The 19,290-nt window shown below is 42.1% G+C and overlaps 1 protein-coding gene across 5 annotated transcripts in view; it reads right to left on the reverse strand.

The window, feature by feature from the left end:
* ARHGAP26 (Rho GTPase activating protein 26) overlaps positions 1-19,290 on the reverse strand; it is a 443,756-nt gene that overhangs the window by 411,167 nt on the left and 13,299 nt on the right. The window contains exon 1 of one of the 5 annotated variants that reach the window (XM_036281725.1): positions 1,722-4,358. The exons of the other annotated variants lie outside the window; for them this stretch is intronic. Within the exon in view, the coding sequence (XP_036137618.1) occupies positions 1,722-1,791 (70 nt within the window). The 5' untranslated portion in view covers positions 1,792-4,358. Of the gene's footprint in view, positions 1-1,721; positions 4,359-19,290 lie in introns of those variants that run through there. 5 annotated transcript variants of the gene reach the window in all.

Genomic DNA, 19,290 nt, shown 5'->3' on the forward strand with positions numbered 1-19,290 from the left:
TGACGCCTAAACTAAGTCCTTTAATCATTATGTGCCCCAGTTTTTTCCCATTTACAAAACAGGAACCCTAGTATTTATCTCCCCAAGAATGCTTTAAGGATTAGGGAAATAATATTTTCAATGCTTTTTAAGGCTTATCTGTGCTATTTCGTTCATATAGCTTTGATTATGTCATGATGCCACTCAAAAAACTTACAGTAGCTTTCCAGTATCCACTGAATGAAGACAGACTTCAAAATCCTTGCATTCTTATTGCATAGATGTCCAGCCAACCCAGACTAATCACAGTTTCTGAGCAAACTCAACTTTTCAGTCTCCATACTATAGCTAGAGACATTCCCAGTGGAACTGGAGCCCCATTGCCAACCCCTCCCCCTAAGTCCACATGTCTGCCCTGTGTGTTGAGACCTAAAGTATGTGTAGGCATTGACCAAACAAAGGGAGAAGGGAAAGCAGAGACACCAGGTGGAAGAAACAGAAATACTCAAAGGACTGAAGCTGGGAAATCCATCGTCCCTTGGAGAAACGGAAATGAAATCACAAGGACAGGAGCACAGAGCAGACACGCAGGCAATGTGAGGTTGATAGAGTGGGCAGGGGCCAGAGTACACAGGGCTCCAAAAGCCATATCCAGACATCTGGACTTTATCCTTAAAGGACTAGTGGAAAGGTTCTTGAAGGCAACCATACTATAATACTTGAGAACTGTTTTAGTGAAGGCACAAGGTACTCCAGAAACTTTTTCTGAAACTCTTTCAATCCACTCCACGTGGCCCACCAATGAAATTCAAACTGTTTTTAGAAAATATCTGTGGCAGTTTTAATAGCTATACAACGTCTCTTTTAACCAGAGATTATAATCACAGACCATAGACCCAGTAGAAACTTTAGCCATCATTTACTCTAACTGCTTATTTTAAAGATAAGAAAACTACAGTCCTGAGAGATTAAGTGATTTGCTCAAAGACAGAGGCAATTTGTGGCAGAGTCAATATTCAAACCCAAGTCCTATGCCTTCTAGGTCAGAGAGAATTAGATGTAGTAAACATTCTGATATAGGAATGAAAGCCTTCATTCATTCAACAAATATTTCTTTATGTACCGGAGGCCATTCTAAGCATTAGGAATTCAGAAGTAAACAAAGACAAATATCCTTGCCCTTGTAGAGTTTTCATTCTAGTAGGGAGACACAGACCAAAAAAAAGAAACCATAATAAATAAATTATACAGTATGTTAGAATAAGAAAAGTAGCACAGAAAAAAAGTAAAAAGGAGGCCCTGGTCGGTTTTCTCAGTGGTTAGAGCATCAGCCCACAGACCAAAGAGTCGAGGGTTCGATTCCGGTCAAGGGCACGTACTTGGGTTGTGGTTCGGTCCCTGGCCCTGGTCAGGGTCATGTAGGAGGCAACCAATCAATGTGTCTCTCTCACATCAATGCTTCTGTTTCTTTCTCTTTCTCTCTCTCTCTCTCTCTCTCCCCCTCCCTCTCTCTCTCCCGCCCGTTCCCTCCCCCCCACTCTATCTGAAGATAAATGGAAAAATATCCTCAGGTGGATATAAAAAAAACAAAAAAAGTAGAAGGGAGAAGTGAGATGAGAGAGGCTGTCAGGGCAGAGTGTTCACTGAGAAAGTGACAACTGAGCAGACCTGAAGGTGAGTGCTTGCAGGACACTGAGGACTTGAAAGGCCATGTGATTCCTATCCATTCCATCATAACTCACCTGTACAGAGCGTAGATAATAGGGCTGAAACTCTGGGGAGAAATTCAGCCTTTTTCTTAACTGTTGACATCCATCCACCAAGTTCAACAAGCAAAAATCCACAATTCAAACATTCTCTCTGATAAAACAGGAAAAAACAACTTTCCTTCTGGCTTTAACATGAGGTCTTCATAGGCTGATGAATTGGAATGTAGTGAAAAAGTGGATAAGGAGGGAATTTTAGGCTGGAAGCAAAACAAGTACATATTCTGCGTGTTGATAATGAACCAAGCCAATTTATTTCAGTTACTGCCAAATATGGATTAAAATGTGGGTCACTTCCTGAACACACCAGAAATGAAACTTAGATTGGCACCAAGTTCCCAAAACCTGATGAAGAGTTGCTCAGAACAGAGAAAAAGAGGCCATCAAAAGAGGAAGAACAATGGAAATTACAAAGACTCTCAGAGCTTGGCTGCATCTCCCTCCTCCCACCTCACTACACCCCTCCAACCAAGCACACTGTGTCATGTAAAGGACCAATACCATAATTCCAAAGGACAGACACTTTCTGAATAATCTTCACAGTAACCCTACGAGACACGTACTTTTACCAAACTCACTTTGCAGATGAAAAAACTGGGACAACTGAGTCTCTGAGAGGTTAAAATGCCCACAGCTCACAAGCAACACAGTCAGGACTGGAACCCAGGTCTACCAGACCCCACAACCCATACTGGGGCTCAGCAAACTTTGGCCCTTGTCCTGTTTTCATATGACTTGTGAGCTAAGAATGGTTTTTACATTATTAAAGGGTTGTGAAAGCAAACACAAAAAAGAGGAATGTACGACAGAGGCCCTATGTGGCCCACAGAGCTTAAAATATTTACTATCTGGCCCTATACAGAAAGTTTGCTGACCCTAGTTTAATCCACTGCACTAGCCGTCGGCAGGTAGTAAACAAGTTCTATTGGATATATTTTGTTTCCCAAATCATAAGCATCATTATGAAGGGAAACAAGCTGCAGAAGATGGAGAACCAGTTGTCACACACCACTCTTAAGTCACTGGCTGGGGGTTACAGAACTCTGCTGTACTACTTAAGTTTTCACACAACATTTTGCTTTCATTTGTTTTAATTTGTCCCAGCAGGAGCAGTTTTTGCTCTCCCTTGTACCCACCTGACATCCCATTCCCTGCTCACTAGGTACTTGGCTCCCAAACACTATTCTCAGGCTGCCCAGTCTGCCCAGTCCTGGTGGTCCCCAATACCTCAAAACTGTCTTTTGTTTCTTCCCATCCAAATCTGAATGTCCAGGGTTACATTATTAAAACAGTCTGATAGCCCAAATTAACTTGTCTATATGTGGAGAAAATACATGATATTCGGGAGACACCCCTTTCTCTTCCCTGGATGGCCCTTGTTTAATTTACTCAGGCCAGTGTAGAGGAATTTTGTTGCCTTGGCCACCTAGCAGCTATTCCCTTCTTCTGTATTTATAGCACCCTAATATGCCTCTGGGAATCCCTTCCTCCCTGACTTTCAGAACATTTATTTCATATGCTGTTGACTCCACTCTGGACTCTGGCCAGGCGAGCTTCAAGGATTGTCTCAAGGATAAGCACTGATTCAACAAAAAGCCAATGAGAACCATGCTCAGGGCTTCAGTTCAAACTCTTGGCCACAAGTCATCTTTCCAATGCGAGGGAAAAGGCCATTTGAGAATGGCACCAACCTAAAGGAAAGCAGAGAAGAGAGATGCAAGAGACCAGGCATGCAGATATGGTGTAAGCCACTGAATCCAGGCTTGTCCAAAGTCAGGACATCCCTGGGCTTCCAGCTATAGACCACAGTGCATTCCCTTTCTGCTTAAGCACCTTGGATTGGATCTTCCCTCCCTCGTAAGGGAAAGTGGTCTGTCTGGTGCAGTCAAAGGGGAAGCACCATGTGTGCAACTGTGCCTTATTAAAATCAACTGATAGGGTGGCGATAAAAGCTGCCTTTACTATCAGCTAAGTTCCTCACCAATACTCGGTGTCTGTGTGGAGACCAAAGGGAGCTCACCTCTCTTTTCCCTATCTATGCAGGAACAGGGGGTTCTCTGAAAGATGTCATGGCATTTAATTTAACACCGAGTTATCTGACTAGAGCTGGGAACAGGGAGATTAAAACAGTAAGATTCTCACAATCAGATATCAAATCAGTACACTTTACCTCCTCCCACCCAAAACTAGTATCTCTCCATCCTCAAAGGGAAAAGAAAACAGAAAAATGGCAAAGGGAATGTAACAGTTTTTGGATAGGTTCTTCTGCTTATATTATATCCAGGGTTGCTTGGCAACTGGCCTCAGCCTGGTTACTCCAATGGACAAGCAGAGGAATGAATGTCAGACCTCCAGGTCATACAGCATGTCCTGTTTATGGCCCCTTGGCTGGAGGGCAGAGGTGAGTTCACACTGTTCTACAAAGCTAGCAGAAAACAGCCGAGAGAGCACCTGCTGTCTTCAAGGGCTCCCCATTGGGTTTCTGTCTCCCACACTGGCCAAAGTTCCTCTAACTCAGCAGTTCTCAACCTGTGGGCCGTGACCCCTTTGGAGGTCGAAAGACCCTTTCACAGGAGCCGCCTAAGTCATAGCAGTAGCAAAATTACAGTTATAAAGTAGCAACAAAAATAATTTTATGGTTGGGGGTCACCACAACATGAGGAACTGTATTAAACGGTTGCGGCATTAGGAAGGTTGAGAACCACTGCTCTAACTCTTGCTTTTGATGAACATAAACTGTGGATGTTCCACCAAAAACAGATTAAAAATACTTTCAAAAACAGCTTAACAGAAAAACAGAGAAAAAATTCTGACACAGAGAGAACTTTAATTGTATTATTTATTAAGACAGTAGAAATCAGCAGAGAGTGGAAGGCATGATGCACAATCAGGAAAACACAGGCCAGCTTGTGTTTTAGGTTCAGGGTTTTCTCATCCTCCATGTCCTTGCTCACTTCACTGCCACCTCCAAGGATTCCGACAATGAAAGCACAGCCATGGTGTTGTCTCTAGGTCATGAACTAATTTCCAACAACTGAGAAGTCAGTAGAGAGAGAGATTTCTGCATTTAGTAACACATTTTAGAAGTAATTCTGGTACCAGATCCCTGCACAGTCAGTACACTGCAGGAGCAGAAGAAAAAAATGTGGGTCAGTGAGTCTCTAGTGCTTAGATGTCACAAAACAGGACATCGGTGTATGCAAAGTTAGAGACATGATGCTGTTCCTTCTCTCCCGCTGCCTGCTCCTAAATTAAACACCTACGAATGATTGGCTTTTCATAGAAAACAGAGACCATAGTCCAAGAGACAGAAACAAGAGACATGTTCATGCTTAAATCCTATTTAGCAGGAATCCAGTCCTAAATCTTGAGAGGCTGTGTGGGAAACACTGCCTTCTGTTGGCTGAATTCCTGCTGAGACCCATTTGTCCACATGGAACTATCCTAATGAACTAGTATTAAATCTTATGAAAAGTCACTACAGGGTTTCAGAAAAATTTTGTACAGAAGCTGACTTGAGGAATCCACTGGAGGAACATGATGTGGTTCCAGCATGGAAACACTGTCAGCAAACAACATACAGAGGTCTGTGATGTGAACAAAAGTGGGAGAAATCTTTTTAGAGAAAAATGAAAAGTCTTCTATAACTGATCATGAAGCTTATCAAGGGTGCCTTCCCATTTGTGGGACAATCACTAAAATGATTATTAAAACTTAACACCTGTTATTTATTTTTTTAATCCTCACCCGAGGACATTTTTCCATTTTTTATTCAGATAGAGCGGGAGGGGGAGAGAGGAAGCGAGAGAAAGAGAGAAACACTGACGTGAAAGGGACACATCAAGTGGCTGCCACTCACACGACCCAACCAGGGCCGGGAACAAACTGCAACCAAAGTACGTGCCCTTAGCGGGAACCAAACCCAGGTCTCTCTGACCGCAGGCCAACGCTCCAACCACTGAGCCAAACCAGCCAGGGCTAAAACTTAACACCTATTAAAAGGGAAGAAATGGAGGAAAATATATACTATCCTATTCAAAAATCTCCCTTTTCAAAGAAAAAACATGAGCAAACAGTCCTGTTGATTTAAGAGTCTGCTGTAAGTCCATTCAGCTGTAAGTGCATTTCTTCTAGGTTTGAAGAGAATGAAAGGAATCAATTCATAGAGGTTTAACTGGCCCAGCCAAGGAAATCTGGGTCTCCCTCTTGATGCTTATGACACGAATTTAGAAACATTAGATTTCTCTTTCCTTTCCACTGCCTGATAAAAATGATGATAAAGAAACAAGAGACCATCCCAGCCTATGTGGCTCACTGATTGAGCATCAACCCATGTACCAAGAGGTCACCGATTCGATTCCCGGTCAGGGCACATGCCCAGGTTGTGGGCCAAATCCCTAGTGGGGGGGCATGCAGGAGGTGGCCAATCGATGTTCTCTCTCATCAATATTTCTATCTTTCTCTCCCTCTCGCTTCTTCTCTCTCTAATATCAATAAAGAAAAAAGAAACAAAGACCATCCCTGGCCAGTTTGGCATAGCAGTTAGAATGTTGGGCAGTGGACCAAAGAGTTGCATTTCAATTCTAGTCAACAGCACATACCTCGGAGGCCGTTTGGTCCCCTGCCATGGTCAGGGTCATGCAGAGGGCAACCAATCGATGTGTATCTCTCGCATCAATGTTTTTCTCTCTCTCAAACAAAAAAAAGAAAAAATAAATAAATAAATAAATAAATGGAAAAATATCCTCGGGTGAGGATTACTTACTTACTTATTTATTTATTTATTTATTTATTTTTAATTTTTTTATCCTCACCCAAGGACATTTTTCCATATTTTGTTCAGATAGAGTGGGAGGGAGAGAAAGAGAGAGAAACAGGAACGTGAAAGGGACACATCAAGTGGTTGCCAGCTACACGACCCAACCAGGGCCAGGGACAAACTGCAACCGAGGTACATGCCATTAGTGGAAACCGAACCCGGGTCTCTCTGGACCGCAGGCCAATGCTCTAACCGCTGAGCCAAACCAGCCAGAGCAAGGATTAAAAAAAAAGAGATCTGCCCTGGCCAGTTTGGTTTAGTGGTTAAAGCATCAGCCTGCAGACCGAAGGGTTTGATTCCCAGTCAAGGGCATGTACCAGGGTTGTAGGTTCAATCCCCAGCCCCAGCTGGGTCGTGTGAGAGGCAACCAATCGATGTATCTCTCTCACATTAATGTTTCTCTCTTTCTCTTTCTCTCCCTCCTCCCCTCCCTTACACTCTATCTAAAGATAACTAGAAAAATATCCTCGGGGGAGGGAGGAAGAAAGAGAGAAAGAGGGAAAGGAAGGGAAGGAAGGGAAGGAAGGGAAGGAAGGGAAGGAAGGGAAGGAAGGGAAGGAAAGGAAGGAAGGGAAGGAAGGAAGGAAGGCAGGCCTAAGAGAGAAGAGTGAGCAAAGGCAAAGGGGTAGGAGGAAGAGGCTGGTGACAGCATTAATCAACTCTTACTTCTGATTCTTGCTTTTTTTAACTCATCATTTTCCTTTGCTACCCCAAAGAGAGACTGGATCACCACCTACTCAGAGCAATCACACCTGATCTGTCCAAGGTGGAATCTTAAAAACAAAGTAAAATCTCAAGAGAACCAAGTGATGCTTGAGGTCAGGAACATGGAGAGTTGCTTTTAGAACACACAGTCAAGTGGTCAAGCAGAACTCTTTGAGGGACATATGACATAATTCAACAGGTTCAGGGTACTGAGAAAGTTAGAGGGTGAGAAGCACTATGAAGACTACAAAATTGTAATGGTATAGAGGGTAAAGGGATGCTACTTAAGACTTTAGGTCATGTGGTCAGGGGAGGAGTCTTTGAGCAGCCTTTGGCTGAAACCTGAAGGATGAAAAGAAGTTGCCAACCACATGAAGATCTGTAGCAAAGCCATTCCAAAGGAAAAGCAATGGAAAGTCCTATGGCTGGGAAGCGCTCAGTGTGTTAGAGGAGTCTGAGACCAGTGAAACTTAAGCACAGAGGGAGAACTATCAGAGAGGAGACTAAGAAACTAGGCAGAAGCCTTATCATATATAAGCCATAGTAATTAAAACTGTCTTCTGAGTGACATGGGAAGCCGTTGGGAAATTTGGGGCAAGAGGGACATGATGGGGTCTATGTTTTTTTAAAACATCAGTTTGCCTGCCATGTGAGGAATAGATTCTATCTTACCAAGATCACTATGGTTCTGGCTGGTCATGATTCCAATAAGTAAAAATGGTTCCGCCTATGAAAACAGAAGAAACATAAATGGAAGAAAATATGACCCAACACCATCTATCCACCAAGTGAGAGCTTACGATTTTCAACAACCACAGTCACCGAGTGTAGGCCCAGAATGCAGGTCATTCAGCAATATGGAGGAGCTCTCTCTAAGCATACAATCTCAAGTTGCCTCCACTACCCATCACTCTCAATCCTTTTTTATTTCTTTTGTTTGTTTTTATTTTGTTTTTATCTTTATTGTTAAAAGTATTACAGATATCCTCCCTTTTTTCCCCCATTGACCCCCTCTTCCCCACTTCCACCCCCCTCCTGATTTCCCCAAACTATTGTCTATGTTCATTAGTTATGCATATAAGTTCTGTGGTTTATCTCTTCCCAAAACCCCACCCCTCTCCCCTCTGAGGTTTGTCAGTCTGTTCCCTACTTCCACATCTCTGGATCTATTTTGATCGACAGCTTATTTTGTTCATGATATTCCAGAAATAAGTGAGACCATGTGGTACTTATCTTTCTCTGAGTGGCTTATTTCACTCAGCATAATACTCTCCAGGTCCCCCCATGTCGTCTCAAAAGGTAAGAGAACTTTCTTTCTTACAGCTGTATAGTATTCCATTGTGTATACGTACTATAGCTTTTTTAGCCACTCATTTATTGATAGACACTTGGCCTGTTTCCAGATCTTAGCTATTGTAAATAGTGCTGCTATGAACATAGGGGTATACAAATGGCCAAGAGACACATGAAAAAATGTTCACATCACTAATCATCAGAGAGATACAAATTAAAACGACAATGAGGTATCACCTCACACCTGCCAGAATGGCCACCATCAACAAATCATCAAACAACAAGTGTTGGGGAGGGTGTGGAGAAAAGGGGTCTCTAGTACACTGCTGGTGGGAATGCAGACTGGTGCAGCCACTATGGAAAACTATATGGTGTTTCCTCAAAAATTAAAAATGTAATTGCCATTTGACCCAATGACTCCACTTCTAGGAATATATCCTAAGAAGCCTGAAACAATAATCAGAAAGAATATATGCACCCCTATGTTCAATCTTATTTTATTTCCATCGTGGTACTTCTCACTATCTAAAAGTATCCTATTTACTTGCTTACTCTGCCCACTAAAATATAAGCTCCATGAGAATCAGAACTTTGTCTTGTTCAGAGCTATGCACCAATACCTAGAACAGTGTCTAGTACATATTTGGAGTCCAGTAAGTATGTGTTGATGGGGCTAATGAAGTCTAATTTCTAGAAACAATTCCTAATACAAGGATCCATCTCCAATAAGAAAGCCAGAGATTCAGATGTAGAGACAGCACAAAGACAATTTTTATATTATTCCTATCTTTCAAAAGATGAAAATAGTCATTGGAGTAGTACTAGCTGCTGTAATTTTGTGCCAGGTGCTTCTCATATACATCATGTAAGCCTTACAATGCTCTCATGTGAGCACTATTATTCCCACTTTATAAAGATTTTCTAGTCAGCATCATAGCACTGCTTAAGAGCAGAAGGACTGGCATTGGATCAAGGCTCAAATCCTGCTGCAAGTCTTTTTAGTTGTGTGAGTTACTTTCACTTTCTATGCCTCAATTTCCTAATCTATAAACTGGGAGACTAGTATATATCACACAAGATTGTTGTGAAAGTTCAATGAAATAAAGTTTGTAAAACACTTAACAAAAGTCTGACATACAAACGGTTAAATGGCAGTAGATATTCTGTTACTATTTTGGTTCAAATAAATTTAACATAATGCTTTCAACACATGGGACTCCTCATTCTGTGGCATTCTGAAAAGACATCTACTATTTGTCCCCACGGTTCTGTTCAACCAGCAAGAAAAGGGGACAAGCAGAGAGGTGGGAGCTGATCCTAAAGATATGGAAAGAAATGTAAGAGCGGCCTATGTACATGTATCTGAAGATGATAATGACATATCTATAAGGACTATCATTATATATTGGTTAACAGTCATGAAAAGAGAGAAAGGGAGAAACAACCTACCTGTTCAAACGTAGGTCATTAATTCAAAAAAGTCTTGACACAGCATACCTGGAATATTACATAGCCACTAAAAACAATGTTAGACAGTGGTTAACAATATGGAAAGATGATCATGACCTACTGAGTAGAAAAGGTTATAAAACCAAAATGAATAAGTACAGTAGTCCCCCCTTATCTGCGGTTTCAATTTCCACGGTTTTAGTTACCTACAGTAATCATGGGCCGAACATATGAAGTGGAAAATTCCAGAACTAAACAATTCATAAGTTTTAAATTGTGCACCCGTTCTGAGTAGTGTGATAAAATCTGGAGCTGTCCCACCCGAACATGAATCATCCCTTTGTCCAGAGGCTCCCAGATCATTAAAAATATAGTAGCCTTCTTAGTTATCAGATTGGTTATGAGGGAGAAAGAGAGTGAGCGAGCACATTCGCGTAACCTTTTTACAGTATATTTTTATAATTTTTCTATCTTATTATTAGTTATTGTTGTTACCCTTAATGTGCTTAATTGATAAATTAAACTTTATCATAGGTACATATGTATAGGGAAAAACCTAGCATATATAGGGTTCAGTACTATCCACGGTTTCGGGCATCCATGGGGGTCTTGGAACACATCTCCAGAGGATAAGAGGGACTACTGTATCTCTAATCAGTACTGTAACTGTAATTTGCATTTTCTTCTTTTATTCATCTCTAATTTCTAAATTTTCTCTAATGAACATGCATTACCTGTATAATCAATAAGCTACAAGTTTGTTTTTGGATTGCTTGATTTTTTTAATGACTAGCCTATGAGTCACTAGCCTATGTGACAAAAACACTGGGGAATATCCATCTCAGAAGAAGGTAGAGGAACATCCTGCTATTTTGCTGTTAATGGCTTTATGAACCACAGGGTTGGCAGCTCAAGGGAAGGAGATGTAAGCCATCTTATCACAGCTTCATTTAAATTTGTCTAAAATATATTATTTCTGGAGAGTCTAGATGAAATACCCACAAAGAGTCAGATTTCATGCTGAGTTCCCTGACCTATCTCAAATAGGTTTCTAGGTCCCTAACTTACATTATAAATACATAATTATTTCTGGAGCTGTTCAAGTAACCCAGATAACATGCCCTCATTCATGTCCCTAAATTTATCTTCCTGAAATATGAATCACTGACCTACTTTGTTAAAGACATTTTTTTTTATCCTCACCCAAGGACACTTTTTCCATTTTTTGTTCAGATAGAGTGGGAGGGAGAGAGAGAGAGAAACATCGATGTGAACGGGACACATCGAGTGGCTGCCACCCGCACGACCCAACCAGGGCTGGGGACAAACTGCAACCAAGGTACGTGCCCCTAGCAGGAACTGAACCTGGGTCTCTCTGGACCGCAGGCCATCGCTCCAACCACTGAGCCAAACCGGCCAGGGCTATTTTGTTAAAGACAATTTTAACAGCACCCACTACCCCAATCATAAAAATGGGAAACCTGAGAAGCAAAAAATAAGCATCTAAATGCTCCCCATCAAAGCAGCTAACCAGGGAGCAGGACATTCTGTACCCACCTGGTTCTGAGCATGTCCTTTCACCTTTGAAACATAACACAAGATATGTAAGAGGAAAGAGGACCCAAGACAGTGATTTTTACAAGATAAGACCACTAAGAGCCCAGACTTCTGCAGATTCACAGTCACCTCAAATCTGGGAGTCTTTTTAGCTATCATCCTAAAACTCCGGAAATCAGTTTCAGGTCATTCCCATTTACTAAAGGCTTTGTTTTTCCCATAATCAAGAGGTCAGAGATCAGTCACTTCTTTGGCCTTTTGGCAAGGCAAGATGGTGGGGGGGGAAGGGCAGACACAGTGAAAGAATGAGGGGTGGGGTGGAGAGAGAAGGGAGGGAAGCAAATGAGAGGAAAAGAATACAAACAAATGGTAGAGCACATGTTATCTACACTGGGGCTGGAATTACACAGAACAGCACAAGGCATTCAGTAAGAAAGGATTTTCATGTTAAGATCTTAGACTGTCCCAAACTATCACCACTTCACCATAAGAACCTTACTTCTTTATCAATAATTCCAAAAATGGTTAAAGCTGAAACCCTCAAAATGCAACTACCCGAATCAGAGTATTACTGAAATTTTTTCCTCTGGAGAAACAAAAGTTTCTCTCTTCTGCTCAAAACAATGTGTCTACCTACTACTGGAAGTTGAGTTCTTCCTTCCCACTGTCACAGGAAATTACTCTCTCCCAAGCCAGATTAGAACCAAGAGAGACACGAGTAAAGAAGTCCTAAACCAGAGACCTACATGCACTCAGGAATGAGTGTGACACAGTCTTGTTGCACTAGTGAACCTGTCAAACGGTGAACAGAATAAAGAAAAACTGAGTGCCAGATCCGCACAGCCTGGCGTTGACAGCTGGGCATCTGCAAATTTTTTGAAGGCAGCAAAGGAGAAGGATGTGTAGCTTCACAAGCTTAAGGGACAAAGCGGACAGAAGAACACTACACTGTGGGCCACGGGTTAAAATTCCTGAGGAAGTGGCTGCTTAGGGCTGGGAGAATGGGAAGGATGGAGGAGGATGGCTGAGGAGTACAGGGTTTCCTTGGAGGATGATTAAAATGTTCTAAAATTAATTGAGGAGATGGAAGAAAAATTATATGAATATACAAAAAGTCATAAATTATACATTACAAATGAGTAAATTGTGTGGTATGTGAATTATATCTCATTAAGCTATTTTAAAAGAATCCTAAGAAGGCCTCCAAGGTCTCCACCCACCATTGCCTAACCCCATATTGGCACATTTGGGGAGCTCAGTAATATGACTGCTAGAGGTGTTAAATTAAGAGACATGAGTCATCCTTTTCCTGCATAACATTTCACAAGTATCTCATTGAAGATTACCATCAAAAAACAGTTCAATCTTCTTTCTTTAGAAGACTCGGTTCTCCAGATAAGAGGGGAGAGGGAAGATGAGACCCCAGCATTCAGAACCCAGACTTGTGTAAACAAGTAAATTTTAAGTTATCTTCTGGTGATCATCTTCATGTCTGAACTCTGTGCTGCTCCCAGCGCAGAACCGCAAACCCGGTTGTGTTGTCTTTTCACTGCAGTATGGTGTGAAGTTATGCTGGCCAGACAAGGTGGGGAAGAGGAGAAGCAAGCCAAAGTCATACCCCAAAAGACACTGAGGCCAAAAGCTTGCAGTTCCACTCCAATTTTCTATGCAATGGACCAGAGCTTCCCTGCTGGGGAACAGATTACAAACCTGCTGGCTATGTAAAGAGGAAACAGGATTTCTTTCCAGAGAGAGAACCATCTTGCTGCTCTAAACAGAGCTGGCAACAGAGCAGCTTGCTGACCTTGCACACTGAGTTCAGGGAGTTTCAGTCAGAGGGCCAGGAGACAGCAGCAAGCAAAGCTGTCTGAGGTCTCCCAAGGCCTGGCCAGCAGACCAGAGGCAGCGAGACACAGCCAGAGTGGGTGAGGTACAGGTGAGGAGGCACCCATTCCCAGGGCCTGCGGGCCTCCATACTGCCCCCAGTGGGAGTTGTGAGGCTGATGATATGCTAGCTAAGTGGCCACGGTAGGCTGTGTGTCAAACATCTCAACGCACTAGTCAGATCCAAATGCCAGAAACCCCTGTCCTTGGAAGAGCAGCCCACAGAACTTTTTACCAAGCAAACAACAAGGGAAAGCAGCATTGGTCTCCAGGTAGCCATTCCCTGGGGTACCACCAGCAGCTGGGCTGTGGTCTGCTCTGTTACCCAGCCCTCCTCAGATGGCTGAGAACAGATAAGATCAGAACAGAGATAAGGAGGAGTGTTGCCAGAAATGAGTAGCCTGGGGTTGCCCTCCAGGCCTGAGCAGGAAGGAGATCAGCTCTCTCTGGGTTTGGGGCACCTCACCCTCAGGAGCCATCAGCCAGTCTCTCCTTCTCTCCCCCAGATACCACCTCACCTCTAGCTATGCAACAGTTCAACCAGCTCATTATGATTCCTGAATGCTTTAAAAAAAAAAAAAAAAAAAAAAAGTGCAACATAATTACACGCTCTGACCCCAAATGATTTTAACCCTGACAAAAGCGCCCAAGATCTACTGTAGGAAAATGGTTGCCCTGTGACTGCCCATGAGCATAAAGTTTCTCTTTAGGAGCTATGCCACCCCACCTCCACCCCCACCCCATGGTAAATCAAAGTCCCAGCTCACAGGACAAATTCATGGAACCAGATCACATGTATAGTGCCATAGGCCAATGTGGGTAGAGTCTGTACTCTGTGGAAGCATTCCCCCATCATTCCTTGAACTGCTATAAGGGCTCCTTCCTCATACCTGAGATGTCCCATCATGAGGCTGGCTGGCACAGCTATGCATGTTAAGGGGGGGACACAGTATTTCAGACGAGGTTTATGTAGAATCTCTATGGGCCTATAGAGACTTCATATGTGGTCCAAGAAGCCCCTCCAGGCAAATCACCTGGTAGACCTGTAAGGAATGCAGATTTCCAGAGCTCATCCATCAAATTTCCTTGTGGGGAGCCTGAAAATCTACAGTTAGGGGAATTCTTATACACAGTCATGTTTAAGATTCACTATCTTACAACACAGATAATCTAGAAATGACAATGATGGCATGTTCCAATTATAGGGCACTTACTATGCATCTGCTTATCCTGCTAAGCATCATACCTACAATCATCTCATGTATTTGTCACAATAATATTATACGGTGGTATTTATCACCCTTATACTTACACTGCTTTCTCTAGTTTCCCCTTGAAAGGTAAAATCCAAAGGTCTTTGGGCATACCCTCACCCAAACTGGCCAGAATGAAACACCTGGTCATCAGAGCAAAAGTCTCTTTAACTCTCTTCTGCTCACTGTTGATATTCCCCAGGATTTCAGCCTCCATTCTTCTCTCTCTCTCTGTGCCAGAAGTTCTTCACTTTTGCTGCACATTAGAATCACCACGGGAGCTTTTAAAATTCCCCATGCTCAAGTTGCAACCAAGACAAATTACACCAGAATCTCCAAACATGAGTCCCAGGCTCCTCAGGTGATTTCAATGGGCAGCTATGGCTGAGAACCAATGCCTGTACCTCTAATAGCACCTGGTAAGTCCCAAACCTACACAAGTACCCCTGGCAGACCTGTGTTCCCACTGCCTTGTAGGTGTCTCCACCTGCATGTCTCATGGGAACAAGTCAGCAAGGACAAAGCTCACTTAGCTCTATATCCCCCATCATATACCACGGTTCTTCTCCAGTGGGACACAGTTCAGCCATCCCCGCAAGATCTAAAACAGAAACTCTGGAGACACCCCAGACTCCTGCCTCCTCTGTTCATGTAGACTACATGTTCTCTTCACCCACACCAGCACATCTCCTCAAAAATGCCACGGAAGCCTGCATTCTCCTCTATAATTTATCAGCATTTGACTGAATACCCAAATAATGATTCCATTAAGACAGATTTTAAACTAAGTACGTATACTTACTGCCACTTGCTTTGTATACCCCCTGGCACACTGCCACCTACCCCCCACTTATACCCTAGTCTGAGAAGCACAGCCTAATCCTTCCCTCCCCTCCCGGGCATAATGGCCAGGTGGTCCATTCTCTTGCACACTTCTGCATGGCACAGTGTTAAGCTGAATAAAGCTCAAATCACCGATAAAATATGAGGTTATTTTACATAATACATTGACAAATAATTTTCAATTTAATGATTATTTCAAGACATTTCAGAAAAAAATTGTTAGTCACATCAAATCTGAGATTTCAGAATGTTATAAAGTTTCCTTTTTAATAAGTATACAGTTTTTCAAAGTAAATGAACAGTAGTAAAGGTGGACAGAAATAAGAGACATGGTTTTAAATAACTGATATTTGGAATACTGCCTCCTTGGGCTTGATAAGCCTTCACCTGCCTTCCCTAAAGTTCTCTGCTCCCTCCTCACAGACCCTTTTACACTGCTAGCAATCATCCCACTATACGGACTATGGACTATCTGTGCCTCCCGCCTGTCAAGACACTGAGCTCCTAGACGACAGGAACTGCATCTGCCCAGTTCCAGAAACCCACCAACAGGAGACTTCCACTCCAGCATGAGCTGTCACAGGCACTGGGATAGAGACCACACAGGACAGGCGACATAATCCTATCCTCCACTGGGGCAAGTGCTAAACTCTGTGAAAGAGACAACCAGAGAGATGTCAAACAAAACACTCTGTTCCCTCTCCACTCCCCGGAAATCCATTGCCCAGAGGAGCTTCACTGATAGACAAGGTGTGCCTACTGACCCAAAGTTATGATCTCCAGTTACCAAAGGTAGGAGGCTGCCCTCCTTTAACACTTGCCAAACTTTCTGAATAATACACATGCTATACAAAGATAAAAACTCAACAGCACCCTCATTAGGAACACAAACAAGTTCTCTGGGGCCGTAAGTTCAAGTGATTCCTGGTACACTGTGTCTCGTTTTAGGGAATGATTTTGTTGGGGCTTTTCATTCCAGAATCAACAATACAGACATACTGGAGAGTAGGAAATGGAGAAAATGCTAAGCATTGTTTGATTACAGAGGCCACTATGTCATAAACTAAATAATGAGTTTCCTGCCTACTTTGTAATCACAATTTATAAACGTCAGTTCATGCAGAATTTTTCAGAAACACTCCTATGCGATATTTATCGAAATGAAAAAAAGAACATACCCTTTGGCCCAGTAGTTCCAATTCTAGGAATTCGTCCTACAGATCTACTCACTCCTGTGCCCATAACAGGTACCACCAGGATGTTCACAACAGCAATGCTTATAAAGGTAAAATACTGGAAATCATCTAAATGTCTACTCTTAGGGAGACTGGTTAAATAAACTGTGTTCTAGCCATAAAGTGGAATACAATGCAATGCTAAAATTGAGTTAGCTCTATATGTACCAATGTAGAATAATACCTAAAATATAATAAAATAGTGCAATATTGGAAATATATGCAAAACACTGCATATGGCATGCAAATACATATATATATTTGCTGGCACATGCATAAATTATGTCTGGAAAATATACAAGAACTGGTAAAATGTAGCCTCCAACAGAACTAGGGATCAGGAGACAGGAGGAATTGAAAGAATATCCACATTCCTTTTTTGTCCCTTTTGAATTGAATGCCATTTGCAGGTATTACCTACTTAGAAAAACTTTTTTAAAAGAAACATAAGTATGAATTAAAGTAAAAATACCTTTTTAATTTTATTTGCTCAACTGATAATCCTTTTCGACACCTGACCTGCAAGTGTAATAATGAAATATGTGGTCAGGAATCTGTTAAGATTTTAGTTGTATCTGCTTGACAGTCTCAGTAGCACAGAAACTGCCAAAGTTCAATTCGATCTGCCTGGAACGCTTACCTAAAGAACCGGAGGACCCAGTTCACATTTTCACAGTGTTCAAATTAGCCTTGAAAGCACACCTGAAAGCAAGATCAGATGAGCTTTGAAATCTACCTGTGGCTTCTTTATAAACCATGTGAAATGGGGTTTATTTTGGCTTTTCCTTTGTGGCAGCAGCAGGAGTCAAAGCGTAGCTACTGACATGGCCCAGAGAACCTAGTTAGTTAACAAGGTTTGGTCCAGAATTCCCAAGTTCCTCAAACCTTTGTTCATCTGGCAAAGAAAACACACACACACACACACACACACACACAACCACCACCACCACCACTCTAACCCCAGGAATCTCCTCTTTCTAAATATAGTAGTTCACTGCCCAGTCTCCAAGCTCACCCTCTGTAGCATTCTGTGCCTTCCAACCAAGGTGAAATGAGCCAGATGTAAACATGCCGTGACAGGTTCTGGCGCACACTGACGAGCTGTTTTCTTTACTATTTCCTCTGTTTCTCCACATTGGGTTTCTAAAAAAATGTGTAAACCCCAGTGACTCCAATTTGTAAATACTCCTCTGGCCACTAATGCTGTTTTCTCACCCTAACAAATGTTATTTCCTTCTCAGTCCCTGAAATGTAATGTTGAAATATCCCATTAGATATGGGCAAAGCCCCATCCTATCACCCATTTTATCTGAAAGCACCTGCAGCTCAGAAAAGATACCAAGGATGTCCAAGGACACAGCCAATTAATTGTAATCTCTCTCTCTCTTTCTTTCTCTCTCTCTCTCTCTCTCTCTCTCACACACACACACACACACACACACACACGCACACTTTTTTTATGCCCTGGTTCTTTTAGAATCCATGTCAGTGCCTAACAGAAGGGCCTGTTCTGTTAAGAATGCTTCCAATTTAATCAAAAGGTTAAGCTTCAGAAACAATCTAACATACTCAACAGAACACCAGACAAATATCAACTGGCTATAGAAGCACAAAGCACCTAAGCAATAGATGCCAAAGAGCTTGTAAAAATTGGAGCTTAGCAACAGTTCCATTTGGAAGAATCTTCAAGGATTCTGAGAATCTTCTAGCCCGTGGAAATATTGAGACTCACAGACAAAGGTGGGTACAAGTAATCGCTGCAGCACTTCCTCTAATAGTGAAAAACTGTGACAACCCAAACATCCTTCAATAGGAGGCTGGGTAAATAAGCTACATTTCCACAAAGAACTCTCTGCAGTCATTAAAAAGAATGCATTATGTACATGTACTGACAGGGGAGATCTCTAAAATATAATATTAATTAGCCCTGGCCAGTTTGGCTCAGCAGTTGGAGCGACGGCCTGCAGACTAGAGAGTCCCGGGTTTGGTTCCTGCTAGGGGCATGTACCAAAAAATAAATAAATAAATAAATAAAACAAAACATAATATTAATTAGAAAAACAAAATACAGAATAATTCACATAGTATAATCCCATTTATGAAAAAGCAATATGCACAGAAAAAGGACAAGATAAAAAGCATACCAAACTGTTGACAGTGGTTAGCTTAGGAAAGAGGCTTTACCTCTGTACATTTCCATAGTCTTTGATGCTTTCATAAAAATGTACACATAAACTATGTCATTTTTTTTACCTTTGCACTATAAGATTAGGTCATTCATTCACACTGTTAATTTCACCCTCAAATCTAATCCTCCTCAAGCCTTCTTTATTTCAGAAAATAACATCATTCACAAAATTGCTCTAGCCAAAAACATTTAAATCATTCTTGACTTCTTTTTTTTCTCAGAGCCCAAATCTAATCACACAGCAAATCCTGTAGGCTCTCCTCCCCAAAATACTCAGAATCTGACCACCACCTTGGATGCTGCTACTCTAGCCCCGGGT

The sequence above is a fragment of the Molossus molossus genome, unplaced genomic scaffold, assembly GCF_014108415.1.
Source record: "Molossus molossus isolate mMolMol1 unplaced genomic scaffold, mMolMol1.p scaffold_m16_p_4, whole genome shotgun sequence".
NCBI lineage: Eukaryota > Metazoa > Chordata > Mammalia > Chiroptera > Molossidae > Molossus > Molossus molossus.